This window comes from Coregonus lavaretus (assembly GCF_964263955.1).
Source record: "Coregonus lavaretus genome assembly, chromosome: 13".
In the NCBI taxonomy this organism is placed as follows: domain Eukaryota; kingdom Metazoa; phylum Chordata; class Actinopteri; order Salmoniformes; family Salmonidae; genus Coregonus; species Coregonus lavaretus.
Genome location: NC_140000.1, coordinates 39,909,429 through 39,928,582, shown reverse-complemented (window position 1 = coordinate 39,928,582; position 19,154 = coordinate 39,909,429). Strand labels below are relative to the sequence as shown.

Below are 19,154 nucleotides of genomic sequence, written 5' to 3'. Positions count from 1 at the left end.
ATGAAATTAGGTGTAATGTGTTTGGTTTTGTTTGTACCTTTTGACCGTATCTGACTGGACATGTTGAAGTGAATCTAATGTAACCTTCGTTTTTTATTGCAGGTAGAGGGACACATTATGTGCACACACACTACACACCTCAACTATCAGAATGAGACAAAAAATAAAAAAGGTAATATAGTAAATAAAAGCTTTTATTCCATTGAAAATATAATTAATAACATACACAATAAAATATACCTAGCCAGTGTTTATGATAGGCCTACAGTCTGTGTGTCTGGTTATCCATATGTGTTGTGGAGGTAGTCTATGACAGCGGCGGTGCTATGCAGGGAGTTGAACATCTTCCTCTCGGGATGGGAGCTGACCCGCTCCAGCATGTAGATGAGGTGCTGGTGGAAGCAGGTGAAGGGGGTCCCCTGGTTCGTGGCGAGGTCCACCCAGTCCCACACACACTCAAGAGGGGTCTCATTGTAGCCAGCGAACATGGCCGGATTGGACAACAGCCCCCGGGCTGCCATCACACCTACAGGACAGGGCATGTGAAGTGGGAGGGGAAGTGCCTTGAGTGAGCCATATAACTATAAAGATCCTGTATAGAGATATTCTATATTTTCTCTAATTATTTCTGTGCATGGAACCTCTAGCTACCCATTTATGTATTTATAATTAATATCTGTTAAGGTGACACAATAAACAGAGAATGATTGGAGGGAATGAGAGGTTACAGAATAAATGCAGATGAAAAGCATAGTGTTTATGATAAGGAGTAAACAGTGGGCTATGTAGTTCAATTAAAAATAAACCATGACACTGGCTCCCCCCAGAAACCCCCCCATGTTGTGGTTTCTTTTCATAGAACTGCACAGCTTGTCATTGTGGATCACTTTGGCCTACAGTGGGGAAAAAAAGTATTTAGTCAGCCACCAATTGTGCAAGTTCTCCCACTTAAAAAGATGAGAGAGGCCTGTAATTTTCATCATAGGTACACGTCAACTATGACAGACAAAATGAGAATTTATTTTCCAGAAAATCACATTGTAGGATTTTTAATGAATTTATTAGCAAATTATGGTGGAAAATAAGTATTTGGTCAATAACAAAAGTTTCTCAATACTTTGTTATATACCCTTTGTTGGCAATGACACAGGTCAAACGTTTTCTGTAAGTCTTCACAAGGTTTTCACACACTGTTGCTGGTATTTTGGCCCATTCCTCCATGCAGATCTCCTCTAGAGCAGTGATGTTTTGGGGCTGTCGCTGGGCAACACGGACTTTCAACTACCTCCAAAGATTTTCTATGGGGTTGAGATCTGGAGACTGGCTAGGCCACTCCAGGACCTTGAAATGCCTCTTACGAAGCCACTCCTTCGTTGCCCGGGCGGTGTGTTTGGGATCATTGTCATGCTGAAAGACCCAGCCACGTTTCATCTTCAATGCCCTTGCTGATGGAAGGAGGTTTTCACTCAAAATCTCACGATACATGGCCCCTTTCATTCTTTCCTTTACACGGATCAGTCGTCCTGGTCCCTTTGCAGAAAAACAGCCCCAAAGCATGATGTTTCCACCCCCATGCTTCACAGTAGGTATGGTGTTCTTTGGATGACACTCAGCATTCTTTGTCCTCCAAACACGACGAGTTGAGTTTTTACCAAAAAGTTATATATTGGTTTCATCTGACCATATGACATTCTCCCAATCCTCTTCTGGATCATCAAAAAGCACTCTAGCAAACTTCAGACGGGCCTGGACATGTACTGGCTTAAGCAGGGGGACACGTCTGGCACTGCAGGATTTGAGTCCCTGAAAGCGTAGTGTGTTACTGATGGTAGGCTTTGTTACTTTGGTCCCAGCTCTCTGCAGGTCATTCACTAGGTCCCCCCGTGTGGTTCTGGGATTTTTGCTCACCGTTCTTGTGATCATTTTGACCCCACGGGGTGAGATCTTGCGTGGAGCCCCAGATCGAGGGAGATTATCAGTGGTCTTGTATGTCTTCCATTTCCTAATAATTGCTCCCACAGTTGATTTCTTCAAACCAAGCTGCTTACCTATTGCAGATTCAGTCTTCCCAGCCTGGTGCAGGTCTACAATTTTGTTTCTGGTGTCCTTTGACAACTCTTTGGTCTTGGCCATAGTGGAGTTTGGAGTGTGACTGTTTGAGGTTGTGGACAGGTGTCTTTTATACTGATAACAAGTTCAAACAGGTGCCATTAATACAGGTAACGAGTGGAGGACAGAGGAGCCTCTTAAAGAAGAAGTTACAGGTCTGTGAGAGCCAGAAATCTTGCTTGTTTGTAGGTGACCAAATACTTATTTTCCACCATAATTTGCAAATAAATTCATTAAAAATCCTACAATGTGATTTTCTGGAAAACATTTTCTCAATTTGTCTGTCATAGTTGACGTGTACCTATGATGGAAATTACAGGCCTCTCTCATCTTTTTAAGTGGGAGAACTTGCACAATTGGTGGCTGACTAAATACTTTTTTCCCCCACTGTATATAAAGGAATTTATTATTAAGCTATTTAAGAGTGTCTTTCCCAAGGAAATAACTACACGTATAGTTACTAAGGGTCTCATATGACACCTTATTCCCATAAACAGTGAACTACTTTTGACCAGAGCCCTGTGTGACTGCCTTTTGACTATCTGGTCACAAGTACTGCACAATATTGGGAATAGGGAATCAATTGAGATTTGCACTAATTGAACTGACCATCAACTCCAGTGAGCTGGTGAGTGGTCTCCACATCTCTGAGGGTCTTTATGTCTCCGTTGGCGATGACAGGGACTGACAGGCTGTCCTTGATGGTCTTGATAGCGTCAATGTGGACCGGCTGGTGGCGCTCCTCTGCGGTCCGACCATGGACAGTTATCCATGACACCCCTGCCGCCTCTGCCTTCTGACACAGGTCCACCGTACGTCGCAGGTCCTTGTGAATTCTGGGAAAAGAGAGAGGAAACAACAACTAGAAAAGGAACTTCAGATGACACTTAGGTTGTTTGCAAAATAAAGCTTTTACAAGCTCTTTTGTCATTGAAGTAAAAGTGAAACTATTATATTTGGTGATATGATCACTCGTACCTTATTTTGATGGAGGCTGTGTAGTTAGGATTGTCCACTTGGTTCCTGACATGTCGAACCATGTCTTTGACCAGCTCAGGTTTGTTGATAAGGCATGCCCCGTAGCCTTCCGACATGGCCCACCGCTGGGGACAGCCACAGTTGAGGTCCACTCCATCAGAGAAGGGTGCGACCACACAGGCTGCATCAGCCAGGGTCTGGGCATCACTGGCAGCAAACTGCACGATCAGAGGACGGTCAGCTGATGGGAGAGACAGAGAGCAATAAAGTTGGATTTAATTGACACCAAATTGACAGTCTCCACACATCAATGACTGCAGACACCAAGTCCCTATAGTTTGAGAGGCATCTAATATCTAATATAAAAGTGATCTCATATTACCTTCATTAGTTGTAAATTCACTGTCTCTGGCTTTGACAGAACGCATAAAGTCAGGAGCAACTATCATTGGAGTGAAGCAAATGTCACAGTCAAATTTCCTCACCAGTGACCTGAATGCCAACCTGGAAAAGTAGAAAATAAACGATGAGTTATAACTATTGCTCAACCTACTTCAGCTACCTGCACAAATCCCAACAGCTGAACAAGTAATTGAAAATGTACGAAGATCAGATCATCTTACTTTGAATACCGGACCATAGGAGCACAGATTTTCAGAACTTTCCCTTCCTCAAACATGTCCATCATGTTGGTGGTCGTCATTTTCATAGACCGTATGTTTTTAATCACTGACGTGAGCTAGCCAGTTAGCTAGTTAGCTTGGCATGGCAATGCTTTTCTTTCCACAGTCGAAACTGTTTGTTGCATACCGTTTATGGCCTATTATAACGTTGCTGTGACTAGATAACGTTCATATTTGATGTAATTAAGCTAGCTAGTTAGCTAGCTAAAGTTGACGAACACCCGAATGCAAACAATAACACGCGGTATCGTTAGTGGGCGTGTCCTCCGAACAACCTTTCATTTTTTTACCTTTGAACATAAAAAGTACTGAAATATTTTTTATTTTTGTATTTATTTTTATAAATAACGTTATCACAATGAACTTTGATACAAAATACAGATCGTTTGATATTTTCTTATGAAGAATAAAGTGTTTGGTTTGGTTCATTTCCTGTCGCTGAAATTCGACGTCATCGTGTGATGAAGTGGCAAACATGGAGGGTAGTGGAGAAGCTTCAACGAATGTATTGTTAAATGATGGTAAAATGCTATATTTTAACATTTATTTTCAATACTTTTCTGTCAGTCAGTTTTACTTCACGTAGGTGTATGTTTTGTTTTATTTAGCAAGGTGTATCAGCCCCGTAGTCATTTACGAATGAGAGCTACCGAGTTGACAGTGCAGTCCATAATTGACAACTGACAGCAAGACATCGTAATCGTTTCTGTTTGTCAATACCTTTCTTTACCTGTGATAAAAAACAGAAGTGTCTTTGGAAATACGTTTGGAGTGGAATGTGTGTTTAACCATTGGTAAGAAATAATCCAGGAAGTGATTTAGCTAACTAATCTATTTTTCCTATTTATCCATCTCTTCTCCAGAATGCTATGCTGATTTTCTCACAGAGGACTTTGACGTGAAGACGTACACAGCCCAGGCCATCCACCATGCTGTCATCGCAGAACAGCTGGCCAAGCTGGCTCAGGGCATCAGTCAGCTGGACAAGGAGCTCCATAGCCAGGTATACATGACACCTATCACCTGTCACACACAACTGTATCTCACACATGTGAGACCCATAGAGCCATATCTATATCTATTATTAGTTTAATCGGCCAGTCAGTTTGTTCTATACTGATGGTTGGTATGTATACATTAACGTCTGCTAAATGGCATATTATTATTATTATATTATTATTTTCTGTAGGAAAGACACTTTTCCTTCATGTGTTGAATGACTTATTGACTGTGGTAAATATTTATCCTGTCAGGTGGTAGCCAGGCATGAGGAGCTACTTGCTCAAGCTACTGGGATTGAGTCTTTGGAAGGTAACACACCATTAGCACATATTTGTATTTGTCATCATCATGGCTTCTTCTTAACCCTGGACAACTTGGGCCTGGGAGACTCACAGGGATATTGGTATCCACAGTACTCCACCAATTATATACTATGTATATACATGTGTTTTTTTTACATAAATGCTCTGTAATTAAAAATGGGAAACATCAACGTTTTCTCTCTGCTTCATGGCAAAATTTGTAGAATTGCAGGATATTAGCTTTAAAGCTGCAACAACAAAAAATCTCTCTGCCCCATGACAAAATGTGTAGAATTGCAGGAAATTAGTCAAATGTTCTTTCCACTGGCCCTAGACTAGATTCGTCCAGCCATGCACTGCAGACGTCACAGTAAAACTCCCTGTAGACTATTTTTTTGTGTTCTGATTATGAGGGGGTCCCTGATGAATTTGCTATCACATAAGGGGTCCCCAGCCCAAAACATTTGAAACTCATGTGCTGGAATATATGCTGTCATTGTAGTGCTGTAGACAGTCCATAGGGGATGCTGCTGTCACACAATTGGATATAAGCGTCAGTGCATCTCAGTATTGAAGTGATTGTGGTCTATTTGAAAAGAGAATAATGTTTTATTACATAAAAGCCAATCATATAATTTTTATGTTGATATATTGAGTGAGTTGTTTGTGTGTTGTTTCTCAGGGGTCCTGCAGATGATGCAGACCAGGATCGCTGCTCTGCAGGGTGCTGTGGACAGGTAGGTTAACCACTGATCTAGGACCAGATTAACATGCCCGCAATCTCAACCTTAACCATTATGGTGATGAAGAAACATCCTACCCTGTATCAGTGGTTAGGTGCATTATCTATCTACTCCAAGCCTGTAACAGACCATAACACATCATCACAGGGAATGTTCAAGGCAAAATATTACCCTTGTGTTTGGAGACCCTCAATAATCAGACCTGTAATAACAGCACTCAACCTTCTATTTGTTTTCTCTCGTAGGATAAGGACAAAGATTGTTGACCCCTACAATAAGATTGTAGCCAGGACTGCCCAGCTCGCCAGATTGCAGGTATCCATCCATCTCCGTGTGATTGAGAGGCATAATACTATCTGTTGTGTTGATGGTGTTTTATTATTGTATGGCTGTGTACTGAGGCTCAATAGCAGGGGGAAGATTGCCTATCTAGTGTTCATTATTATCAGCACTCTGTCTGACAGCGTCTCTATTTCTGCGCTGGACTTGATTTCCATGTTCATTGGAAAGACATCTGAGGTAGAGAAATGGATAGACAGTATATGCTTGGGTTTTTATTGTCTCTCTGCCCATTTTCAAGATAGGTACTTCAAGTTGTCAAGGTCGCCTAATGTCTCCTGGACAGTTTCCAGAATCCTCCTGTTTAAATTGGAAAGATGACAATAACCCAGAGCCACATAGAGATCTATATACAGTGTGGAAAAAAGTATTTAGTCAGCCACCAATTGTGCAAGTTCTCCCACTTAAAAAGATGAGAGACGCCTGTAATTTTCATCATAGGTACACGTCAACTATGACAGACAAAATGAGGAAAAAAAATCCAGAAAATCACATTGTAGGATTCTTTATGAATTTATTTGCAAATTATGGTGGAAAATAAGTATTTGGTCAATAACAAAAGTTTCTCAATACTTTGTTATATACCCTTTGTTGGCAATGACACAGGTCAAACGTTTTGTAAGTCTTCACAAGGTTTTCACACACTGTTGCTGGTATTTTGGCCCATTCCTCCATGCAGATCTCCTCTAGAGCAGTGATGTTTTGGGGCTGTCGCAGCTTGGTTTGAAGAAATCAACTGTGGGAGCAATTATTAGGAAATGGAAGACATACAAGACCACTGATAATCTCCCTCGATCTGGGGCTCCACGCAAGATCTCACCCCGTGGGGTCAAAATGATCACAAGAACGGTGAGCAAAAATCCCAGAACCACACGGGGGGACCTAGTGAATGACCTGCAGAGAGCTGGGACCAAAGTAACAAAGCCTACCATCAGTAACACACTACGCCGCCAGGGACTCAAATCCTGCAGTGCCAGACGTGTCCCCCTGCTTAAGCCAGTACATGTCCAGGCCCGTCTGAAGTTTGCTAGAGTGCATTTGGATGATCCAGAAGAGGATTGGGAGAATGTCATATGGTCAGATGAAACCAAAATAGAACTTTTTGGTAAAAACTCAACTCGTCGTGTTTGGAGGACAGAGTTGCATCCAAAGAACACCATACCTACTGTGAAGCATGGGGGTGGAAACATCATGCTTTGGGGCTGTTTTTCTGCAAAGGGACCAGGACGACTGATCCATGTAAAGGAAATAATGAATGGGGCCATGTATCGTGAGATTTTGAGTGAAAACCTCCTTCCATCAGCAAGGGCATTGAAGATGAAACGTGGCTGGGTCTTTCAGCATGACAATGATCCCAAACACACCGCCCGGGCAATGAAGGAGTGGCTTCGTAAGAAGCATTTCAAGGTCCTGGAGTGGCCTAGCCAGTCTCCAGATCTCAACCCCATAGAACATCTTTGGAGGGAGTTGAAAGTCCGTGTTGCCCAGCGACAGCCCCAAAACATCACTGCTCTAGAGGAGATCTGCATGGAGGAATGGGCCAAAATACCAGCAACAGTGTGTGAAAACCTTGTGACGACTTACAGAAAACGTTTGACCTGTGTCATTGAGAAACTTTTGTTATTGACCAAATATTTATTTTCCACCATAATTTGCAAATAAATTCATTAAAAATCCTACAATGTGATTTTCTGGATTTTTTTTTCTCATTTTGTCTGTCATAGTTGACGTGTACCTATTATGAAAATTATAGGCCTCTCTCATCTTTTTAAGTGGGAGAACTTGCACAATTGGTGGCTGACTAAATACTTTTTTCCCCCAATGTACCTGTATATAGGATATCCTCTTCTACCCTGTCAATACAATGTAGCTGTAGCAGGTGTTGGTGTATCTCATGCTGTACTGTAATGAGTGCTCTGTACTCAATGGTTTACAAATCAAATCAAATTTTATTTGCCACATGCGCCGAATACAACAGGTGTAGACATTACCGTGAAATGCGTACTTACAGCCCTTAACCAACAATGCATTTTATTTTTTTTATAAAAAAGTAAAATAAAACAACAACAACAAAAAAGTGTTGAGGAAAAAAAGAGCAGAAGTAAAATAAAATAACAGTAGGGAGGCTATATATGTGGTCCTCTGTAGCTCAACTGGTAGAGCACGGCGCTTGTAACGACAAGGTAGTGGGTTCGATCCCCGGGACCACCCATACACAAAAAAAAAATGTATGCACGCATGACTGTAAGTCGCTTTGGATAAAAGCGTCTGCTAAATGGCTTATTATTATTATTATTATTATTATTATTATTATTATTATTATTATTATTATATACAGGGGGGTACCGGTGCAGAGTCAATGTGTGGGGGCACAACAAAGATACTGTATGTTTTATGCAAGTATCAATCTACCCATTGACATTTTATTGACCGTTAAACAACACAAATATTATATGACCCCTTTTACTCTTGCTGCACATGCCTGCCATTATGGAATCACTCCCCACCACTTTGGAGAAAGGCATATTTATAAAGATGATTTATGGAACTGTGCTTTTGGAGTCATAGCTGTCACGTAAAATGCATCTGTTTTTCTTGGTAAGTCCTCCACTAAATAATACGTAAAGACCACGTTAAAGGTTTACAACGTTATCTCAACCTTTCAAACAGCATTACTTTGACCCTGTTCTCAGATTGCAGATGCTATCTTAACCCATGACATCACTGTTGTGGTTTTTAATCCACCACGCTGTCAGTGCCCCCCCGTTTAGAATAAATCAATAAAAAGCAATCAGGTGTTTTAAAGGTTGAATTTCTACCCGTTAAAATAAGACCTGTTCTTGTGAGCAACCTGACCCAGTCCTGTCCGAGGCTGGGTAGCCGCGACCAGATAGAGAGCGAAATAGAGACTCTGGTTTTACAGGCTCTCAGTCAACACACACTGCCTCTCCGTCATCTGTGGAGTCGAGGGGAAGGCTTATTATATATTGATGGAATATGGCTTCAGTCGGAAAGGTTACTGTGATTCTAACTGGCTCCTTCCTCTCCCATAGCTCTGGCTGTGTGTCAGCTCTGTCTGTCTTCTGATGCTCTCTCTGTCTCAGCTTTGTCATCATGTGTGTGGGGAGTTATTGTTGTTATCTACACCACAGACATGCATCCTGCAGAGAAGATACTAGTAGCAGGCAGGCATGCCAGGCTGGTAAGATATTAGGATGAACATGGGCCTGGTTTGTGAAAGGAGAGGGTGCTGTGATTTCTGAATAGAATAGTTGCAATGTTTATATTATTTATATAGACAGTCCCCTCTTTTAACACTTTTCACTGCCAGGGACTGTCATGTCCTTGGTGTTAGGGTCTGTGTGTGTGTGTGTGTGTGTTTGTTTGTTTGTATTCTGTCTCTGTCTGTGTGTGTTTCTGTCCGTCTGTCTGTCTGTCTGTCTCTGTGGGACTGGGGTGAGGTGGGTCTGAAGGAGACCGGTAATGATCAGACTATAAATACTTGGAAATAGGAGAGTGCTTGTTTGTCTTTTAGTCTAGTGTTCGCTCACAAAATGGCAGCTTCTCGGCCACCCACAGATAAAGCAATCAGTCTGACACACACAGACACTTGGGACGGACACACACACAGCCATCACATACATCATAGACACAGAGGCTCCGGGGACAGACCCCCAGCTCTCAGCTGCATCCCTTCCTCTAAACACACTACTAAGCCAAAACACGCTGCTGACCTCTGTGTCCTTCAGCTCCAGGCACAGCCCCACAATGCTGCTAGACACACAGTTATTATTTCCACTACTAATATGCTACAATAGGAACATAAATACTTGGAAATGTCAAAAGTGATTGGTTAGAGATCATTTACAATAAGTGATGTTCAATAAATTATGACAAAACAAGAGGATTGTTCCATATTAGATTTGGCGTTCACTCACATCTTGTCATATAGATTCAGAAAGACGGGTTCAGATGGGGTTATATTTTGTATTGATTTCTTTATGAATCCTAATTTTCCCAGGTGGCGTGTGACCTGCTGCGAAGGATCATCAGGATCCTGTACCTGTCCAAGCGTCTGCAGGGCCAGCTCCAGGGAGGAAGCAGGGAGATCACCAAGGCTGCCCAGAGCCTCAACGAACTGGGTGAGCGACCACTGCCTGTTCACCTCTGATACACTGCACTGTACTACTGACAAGGCTGCTCAAAGCCTCAACGAACTGGGTACTGTAATACTGACATGGTTAACTCACCTCATTTGGGCCTACTGTAAAGAGAGTGTAGATGGTGATGAGATCACCAAGGTAGTCAGATCAGCTTCAACAAACTGGGTGAGTGACCCTGCTCATTCACTATAATACTACTGACACTAAGGTGAAACTCCCCTAATTTAGGCCTACTGTAGAAGGTGTAGGTGGTGCTGAGATCACCAAAGCTACTCAGAGCCTCAAAGAGCTGGGTGAGTGACTTGTAGAAAAGGGAGGATAGGAAGCGCTGCAGGGATACACTAGTAGATGTTTGTACTGTAGGTTGAAGGTGCTCTTTGGTTTAGGGTAATCAAAAAACGAGGACTCTTCATATAATTAAAATGCCTTTATCTTGATGGCATTTTCAAGTTTTTTGGAAAGATTTTGTTCTATTGAACATGCCGTCATAATAAAGGCATTTTAATTACATGAAGAGTGCCTTGGTCCTCCTTGTGCTTTGAGAACTGGTTGATTTGACTCTGGGACACTACTTACGTCTCACTATAGCCTCTGCTTAGAACACACCAGGTTGGTAAATGCTGACCTACTCTTCACTGATGGGTCGCTTAAAGGTCACTGTGTGTAAGGTCACTCAGGCTTGATTTGGCTTCAATCAAACCAATGATTGACAGACAGACAGACCCAATGTTCAGAGAAACACAATTTTCCTTGATATATAAAGAAACAGCACTTTTTCACTGCTAATAGTTTGATAAATATCTTTACTACAGGAAATAAATCCCAAACTAATTTTTCTAATAAAACACAGCGTTTCTGCTGCACAGGAACTAGATTATATCTTCCCGCAGTGCGGAAGTCTTGGCATTTACTTTAATGTGTTTTTGGAATGCAGTGTTGGCTAAGCAATGCACAGCGCTTGATTAATACCTGACCTATAGGCCAGGCTATATTCTGTAAATAGATTACCCTTCTCTCTTTAACTGTGACAATAAGATAGCTGTGTTTTACCCACAATTGAATTTTAAAATGTTATACAATCGGAAACGTTTTATTTTCTCCTGGAGCATTTTTATTTTTCCGGGAAAGGGGAGCGAGAGTGTCTCGCTGGACACAGCAGCAGGCCCCAGCGAAACAGTCACAGGGGCAGGCAGACACTTTCATTGCAGGAATAATGAGGATAATGCACTTTGCTGTTTGACCAAATCATGGTTTTAGCATCCTAAAAAAAATAGGACGTTTTGAGTGACCATGTAGAATGTGCAGCTCACACCGATGCGACCACTTAAAAATCTTACTCGCACAGCCAGCTCAAAGGGTTGCAAAATGCGACTAAATGGTCGCAGTCTGGAGCCCTGTTTCAGGTATTTATGTCGTTGATTACCCCATTCATAGACACTAACTACTTTAGCGCCTTTTGACGATAGTATCTTCTGACCGGGGGAGTTTTGTTAAGAGCCCCGACGCTTACTCTAAACATTAACATACATTGCTTGTGGTACTGTTTTGGAAACATAAGGAACGCATCTTTCATATCAGCCAGAAATCATTTTCATAAAACAAAAGGTAAATTACTATACACGTTTCTAGGGTTAGGGTTCCAACACAAACAAATCTCCATGTTACAGCGCTTGTTTACGGAAGACAGACGGAAGACATAGGCCACCACCTGTGCTAATTAGTTATCTAGCATGCTTCGAACACCAGTGTGAGCTAACAGGAGAGGAAGTGTAGTTCATCAACTGGAGGCACACAAAGTGTATGGATCTGTGCAAAACTGCTACAGTAAGTGTATCTTTTTTTATTTGAAAGATTATTTCTTGCTGAAATGAAAGATCAGGAGCATATTAGCATATGTTTCGAAAACCATCGTGAAAGCGATGGTTATGGAAGTTTCTAAACGTTAAAACACAGCGTCGGAATTGTAGTTTACACGGAGCCAAATGTGGGCGAATGTAATGGCTGAAAACCCAACATACGGAGAAGAAGGGTTTTCGAGAGCTAGGGGTTGATATGCTTGTGCTCAATAGTCTACATTTAGCAAGTGAGTTAAAAAGTCATTCAGGGATGCAATTTACCATTCAATGTATGGATAAGGTATTGTGTATAGTACAGTGGGGAGAACAAGTATTTGATACACTGCTGATTTTATAGGTTTTCCTACTTACAAAGCATGTAGAGGTCTGTAATTTTTATCATAGGTACACTTCAACTGTGAGAGACGGAATCTAAAACAAAAATCCCGAAAATCACATTGTATGATTTTTAAATAATTAATTTGCATTTTATTGCATGACATAAGTATTTGATCACCTACCAACCAGTAAGAATTCCGGCTCTCACAGACCTGTTAGTTTTTTTCTTTAAGAAGCCCTCCTGTTCTCCACTCATTACCTGTATTAACTGCACCTGTTTGAACTCGTTACCTGTATAAAAGACACCTGTCCACACACTCAATCAAACAGACTCCAACCTCTCCACAATGGCCAAGACCAGAGAGCTGTGTAAGGACATCAGGGATAAAATTGTAGACCTGCACTAGGCTGGGATGGGCTACAGGACAATAGGCAAGCAGCTTGGTGAGAAGGCAACAACTGTTGGCGCAATTATTAGAAAATGGAAGAAGTTCAAGATGACGGTCAATCACACTCGGTCTGGGGCTCCATGCAAGATCTCACCTCGTGGGGCATCAATGATCATGAGGAAGGTGAGGGATCAGCCCAGAACTACACGGCAGGACCTGGTCAATGACCTGAAGAGAGCTGGGACCACAGTCTCAAAGAAAACCATTAGTAACACACTACGCCGTCATGGATAAAAATCCTGCAGCGCACGCAAGGTCCCCCTGCTCAAGCCAGCGCATGTCCAGGCCCGTCTAAAGTTTGCCAATGACCATCTGGATGATCCAGAGGAGGAATGGGGGAAGGTCATGTGGTCTGATGAGACAAAAATAGAGCTTTTTGGTCTAAACTCCACTCGCCGTGTTTGGAGGAAGAAGAAGGATGAGTACAACCCCAAGAACACCATCCCAACCGTGAAGCATGGATGTGGAAACATCATTCTTTGGGGATGCTTTTCTGCAAAGGGGACAGGACGACTGCACCGTATTGAGGGGAGGATGGATGGGGCCATGTATCGCAAGATCTTGGCCAACAACCTCCTTCCCTCAGTAAGAGCATTGAAGATGGGTCGTGGCTGGGTCTTCCAGCATGACAACGACCCGAAACACACAGCCAGGGCAACTAAGGAGTGGCTCCGTAAGAAGCATCTCAAGGTCCTGGAGTGGCCTAGCCAGTCTCCAGACCTGAACCCGATAGAAAATCTTTGGAGGGAGCTGAAAGTCCGTATTGCCCAGCGACAGCCCCGAAACCTGAAGGATCTGGAGAAGGTCTGTATGGAGGAGTGGGCCAAAATCCCTGCTGCAGTGTGTGCAAACCTGGTCAAGACCTACAGGAAACGCATGATCTCTGTAATTGCAAACAAAGGTTTCTGTACCAAATATTAAGTTCTGCTTTTCTGATGTATCAAATACTTATGTCATGCAATAAAATGCAAATTAATTACTTAAAAATCATACAATGTGATTTTCTGGATTTTTGTTTTAGATTCCGTCTCTCACAGCTCTAGTGTACCTATGATAAAAATTACAGACATCTACATGCTTTGTAAGTAGGACAACCTGCAAAATCGGCAGTGTATCAAATACTTGTTCTCCCCACTGTAGGAACACTAGGCCATGGTATAGTCTATGTATAGATTTCCATTGATTGGTATGAAATGATCCACAAAATAAGATCTTGTTGTTTAGTGTTGTGTAGTTTAGTGTTGTGCAGTCAAGCTTGAGCAGTGTGATTATCTCTCAGCTGTCTCCCAAATGGCACCCTATTCCCTATAGTGTGCTACTTTTGACCAGAGCACTATGGGAACCCTATGAGAGGCCTATGGGCCTGGTCAAAAGTAGTGCACTACATAGGGAATAGGGTGCCATTTGGAACGCAACCTCAGTTATCATTCCTCACAGATTGTACCAAACGCAAGCCAAGTAGGCTAACAGAGAACGATGATGCATTCTGTCCCTGTTTTCTACACGGTGCTGGTGACTCAATGCTGAATCTAGTACTCTTTCTGCCAAGTGCAGAGCAAAGTACTATGCAAATGTATTTATATGCTGTGGTTGGAGGGACTTTTAACATGAACAGTAGTCTTCATTATACTGCAGTACTCTGACAGGGATTCCAGTGAATTTCTCAGAAAGAGCCTCATTGCATTTAAACGATGCAGGGAAAGAGAGGTGGTAGAGAAAATCAATGTCCTTTTCAGAAATCATATTGTACATATTTATTAGTTCTACTCCTGTTTCTCCATGCATGTGGATCATGTGGCTTTTATAAGAGCTAGTACACACACGCACACACACACAATAGGGCTGTGACGGTCATGGAATTTTGGATGACGGTAATTGGTCAGCCAAATGACCGCAGTCTCTGCAATAACCGTTCAAATAGCAAAAAATATATACAACATTTTATGCTAATTTGCTCCTGACTGCATGTGCTGCCATAGCAATATAATTAATAGAACAGGCGTCCCCATTCAAATCAATGATTGCACAATAGGTGGATTGGCGGCCCACAGGATCCCATGTGGCTCAGTTGATAGAGAATGGCGCTTGAAACGCCAGGGTTGTGGGTTTGATTCCCACAGGGGACTAGTACGGGGAAGAAAGTATGAAAACGTATGCACTCACTACTGTAAGTCACTCTGGATAAGAGTGTCTGCTAAATTACCACAACAACAAAACAACAACATTGCAAGTGTACCCATAGGAGCAAAGCAGGAAGTAAAAGCAAGAAGTGTACCCATCAATATGTGCTGTGATTTGTTGATTCAACTCAACTGACATTACAAAAAATGTCTTTCCATTGAATGAACCACATCAGTTGACATCATTTGAATTAGCATTCTACACTATCATGGAAATTATTGCATCACAATACCAGGCAGCCATTGCAAGTGTGCCCATGAGTTTAACAGTCAAATCGCCAGGGTTAGAGGTTCCAAGCCCATTCTATTCATTCTATTTCTATGTGTGCTGCTGCTGCGTTGTCGGGGGTGTTACCTCGTTTGCTAAAACACCTTTCTTTTTTCAGCAAGGAGCAACAAAGTTTCATGTTACGAATGCACGGCTGTCCTGTCTTCAGTCAGCTGTTCGTTCGAAATTATTTGTATTTAGTTTTCATGACGGTCTTCATCCATAACCGTTGGTTATATGGTAATTGTACCAGCTCTAATACACACACACACACACACACACACACACACACACACACACACACACACACACACACACACACACACCAAAGAACCACTGACGCCAGGGGCTCAGAGTAAGATATGGCCTTTACACACACACACACACACACACACACACACACACACACACACACTCCCCCACATATGATTCATGTTGTCAAACGTCTCTCTCACAGTACAGTACACAGTCCTCTCTATCACACTAAATAAGATTTGTTTGGTTGTTGACTCAGTTGTGACTTCTGGTCCCGTAGAGCTGATTTGAATGTGTTCAGTGTTGAGTTCACTTCATGTGGGGTTTCACATGATCATGTTGGTGGGAATTTCCCAGCTCCGTCAATACCAGAAATTGTTATTGTGGAGGGTTTCAGGACCAATCCGGTTACAACTATACAATTGTTTTTAAGGGTAAGAAGTGGCGGTAGGTTACCTTTAGGCCTACCTGTTGAACTAGCCAATTATCTACTGTAGGTACAATGAGACTGGCAAAGCACAATGAATGGCCACCTCGGCTCGAACTGAATGGTAGACGGAAACCTGAATGGTAGACGGAAGCTGATTGAGTCTCTGCTCTCTCGTTGGCATCATGCTGTCTCTCCTCCTCTCCCTCTTTGTTGACTCTCAAGACACCTGCCTGGTTGTTTTCCCTGTTTTTAGCAAGCTTTTCAACTGAGCCAGAAATCAATCTTCAGTCCACTCTCAGCCCCCTTTCTTCAACTGCCAGGACATTATAATAGGCCTGAATTACAGGCCTGATACTGCTGCTGGCCTAATACAATCACACAGCACAGCCAGCCTAATGTGATTTGGAGCGCTTTCATCTGTCAGCCTGTAGCACTGGGCAGGGTGGAGAACACTGAACAGGTAGTAGAGGGGGAGGAGGAGGAGAAAGAGAGAGCGAATAGGAGGAGAAGAAGAGGGAGAGGAGGTCAGATGGGGGATAGGTGGTGGTGGGGAGTGAGTAAACAAGGGATGGATGGATGGATAGAGGGATGGAGGAGGGGGGTGACTGGGGGGAGAGCCGCCTGCCGAGTGTAAAAAAGTGATTGAAGTAGATGCAGTGGCGGGGTGGAGGGGACACAGAGAGAGAGCAGCCTGCTATTGTTGAGGAGGGAATTGAAGGCTGCGTTCCAAATGGTACCTTATTCCCTTTATATGCTCTAATTTTGGACTGTGTAGCCTCGCCGTCTATTGTAGGATTGTGTGTGGCTTTGGCTTGGATCAAATTTACTACAACGTTCGATAGAGAGGAGATTTAGGCGGTTGTATGTAAAGTAAACGCAACATGCAACAATTTGAAAGATTTTACTGAGTTACAGTTCATATAAGGAAGGAAATCAATAAATTGAAATAAATTCATTAGCCCCTAATCTATGGATTTCACATGACTGGGAATACAGATATGCATCTATTGGTCACAGATACCTTTTTAAGAAAAGTAGGGGCGTGGATCAGAATACCAGTCATTATCTGGTGTGATCACCATTTGCCTCATGCAACGCGACACATCTCCTTCGAGTTGATCAGGCTGTTGATTGTGGCCCGTGGAATGTTGTCCCAATCCTCTTCAATGGCTGTGCGAAGTTGCTGGATATTGGCGGGATCTGGAACACTCTGTTGTACACATCGATCCAGAGCATCCCAAACATGCTCAATGGGTGACATGTCTTGTGAGTATGCAGGCCATGGAAGACCTGGGACATTTTCAGCTTCCAGGAATTGTGTACAGATCCTTGCGACATGGGGCCGTGCATTATCATGCTGAAACATTAGGTGATGTCGGCGGATGAATGGACCTCAAGGTTTTTGTCACGGTATCTCTGTGCATTCAAATTGCCATCGATAAAATGCAATTGTGTTTGTTGTCCGTAGCTTATGCCTGCCCATACCATAACCCCACTGCCACCATGGGGCACTCTGTTCACAAAGTTGATATCAGCAAACCGGTGGCCCACACGACGCTATACACGTGGTCTGACACAACGCTATACACGTGGTCTGACACAACGCTATACACGTGGTCTGCGGTTGTGAGGCCGGTTGTACGTACTGCCAAATTCTCTAAAATGAAGTTGGAGGCGGCTTATGGTAGAGAAATTAACATTCAATTCTCTGGCAACAGCGCTGGTGGACATTCCTGCAGTCAGCATGCCTATTGCATGCTCCCTCAACTTGAGACATCTGTGGCTTTGTGTTGTGTGACAAAACTGCACATTTTAGTGGCCCTTTGTTGTCCCCAGCACAAGGTGCACGTGTTTAATGATTATGATGTTTAATCAGCTTCTTGATATGCCACACCTGTCAGGTGGGTGGATTATCTTGGCAAAGGAGAAATGCTCACTAACAGGGATGTAAACAAATGTGTGCACAACATTTTCCAAGCTTTTTGTGCGTATGGAACATTTCTGGGATCTTTTATTTCAGCTCATAAAACATGGGACCAACACTTTACATGTTGCGTTTATATTTTTGTTCATTATATTTTCAGTGAGACTGTGTATGACGTTATTATCGAGCAATAACCCGGTGGTATTGCGTTGTCTCATTATCTTTGACATATTTTAATCCACTCGTGTCTGTGTCGTCTTTGTCTCATATCTTGGATTTATTGGTTTCCTCCGCTGTGGGACCACAGCCCTGGCTGTCAGTCAGAGTGGATGAAGTGTCAGTCACCGTGGTAACCGTCAGTCACAGCAGCCAGCCCCAGAGACCAGCTATAATGACACAATGGTCCTGACTGTCAGTCAGACAGAGGCTACTCCCATGGGAGAGGAGGAAAGGAAGGAGGGATGACTGAGAAGAAGAGGGTTGGAAGGAGGGGGACTGGTGACAAAAGAATGTCGTGTGACAAAAGAATGGTGTTCAATTTACTGGCAAAGTGTAGGTGGCAGTTGGCCAAGCCATTGAGAGGCCCAGCACCACACAACACCTCTCCTTATATGTGCTAGACCCTTTTTGGTCATACATAACAAATGCACAACAACCTTTTACATAACAACCCTAGCACACAGAACACTCCAGAACACTAGAACATTCAGGGCCTCCGGAATCAAAAGCGCTCCTCTTATCAGCCATGTGCGACCCTGGGCTGAGTGTTGGGAGCGAGGGAGAGGGAACAGAGGAGAGAGATACTGTATAGATGGAGAGAGAGTGTGTGATGGATAGATAGAATGAAAGAGATAGATGGGGTCTGGTGTGCAGTAAGTGAGCTAAGAGGGTGGGAAATGGTGTGGTTCCAGGACCAGAGGCGGATATTTCAGTCCGATAGGATATTTTCCAGGTAGCGCCCGGGATGACATAAAGGATTAAGATGATGTCACCAAAGACCCTAGGAAGTATTCATTGGAAGTTGAACCAACTGTTCCAATCTTATCAGTAAATTCCATTCAGCTCCCCAGCTGGCAATGCTGATAGGTCTATATTTCCTGAAGAATCTTGGGGGTTTTGACATCTCTGTCTAGGCTCATCTTTCTTCATCTCATT

The 19,154-nt window shown here is 42.9% G+C and overlaps 2 protein-coding genes across 2 annotated transcripts in view; one reads left to right on the top strand and one right to left on the bottom strand.

The window, feature by feature from the left end:
* Nucleotides 1–176: 176 nt before the first annotated feature.
* On the bottom strand, nucleotides 177–4,038 carry LOC311140803 (tRNA-dihydrouridine(20a/20b) synthase [NAD(P)+]-like). Its single transcript, XM_084176037.1, has 5 exons — nucleotides 3,711–4,038; nucleotides 3,470–3,591; nucleotides 3,088–3,328; nucleotides 2,719–2,945; nucleotides 177–526 (listed from the first exon to the last, which is right to left on the bottom strand). The coding sequence occupies exons 1-5, from the start codon at nucleotides 3,794–3,796 to the stop codon at nucleotides 282–284; spliced, it is 921 nt and encodes a 306-aa protein (XP_084032163.1). The 5' UTR covers nucleotides 3,797–4,038; the 3' UTR covers nucleotides 177–281.
* Nucleotides 4,039–4,223: 185 nt separating this feature from the next.
* The window catches only part of LOC311140714 (conserved oligomeric Golgi complex subunit 5-like), an 89,189-nt gene continuing 74,258 nt past the window's right edge, over nucleotides 4,224–19,154 (top strand). Inside the window, 6 exon segments of the mRNA XM_084175899.1 lie at nucleotides 4,224–4,291; nucleotides 4,634–4,773; nucleotides 5,024–5,081; nucleotides 5,757–5,811; nucleotides 6,063–6,132; nucleotides 10,178–10,298. Coding sequence (XP_084032025.1) covers nucleotides 4,246–4,291; nucleotides 4,634–4,773; nucleotides 5,024–5,081; nucleotides 5,757–5,811; nucleotides 6,063–6,132; nucleotides 10,178–10,298 — 490 coding nt within the window. The 5' untranslated portion in view covers nucleotides 4,224–4,245.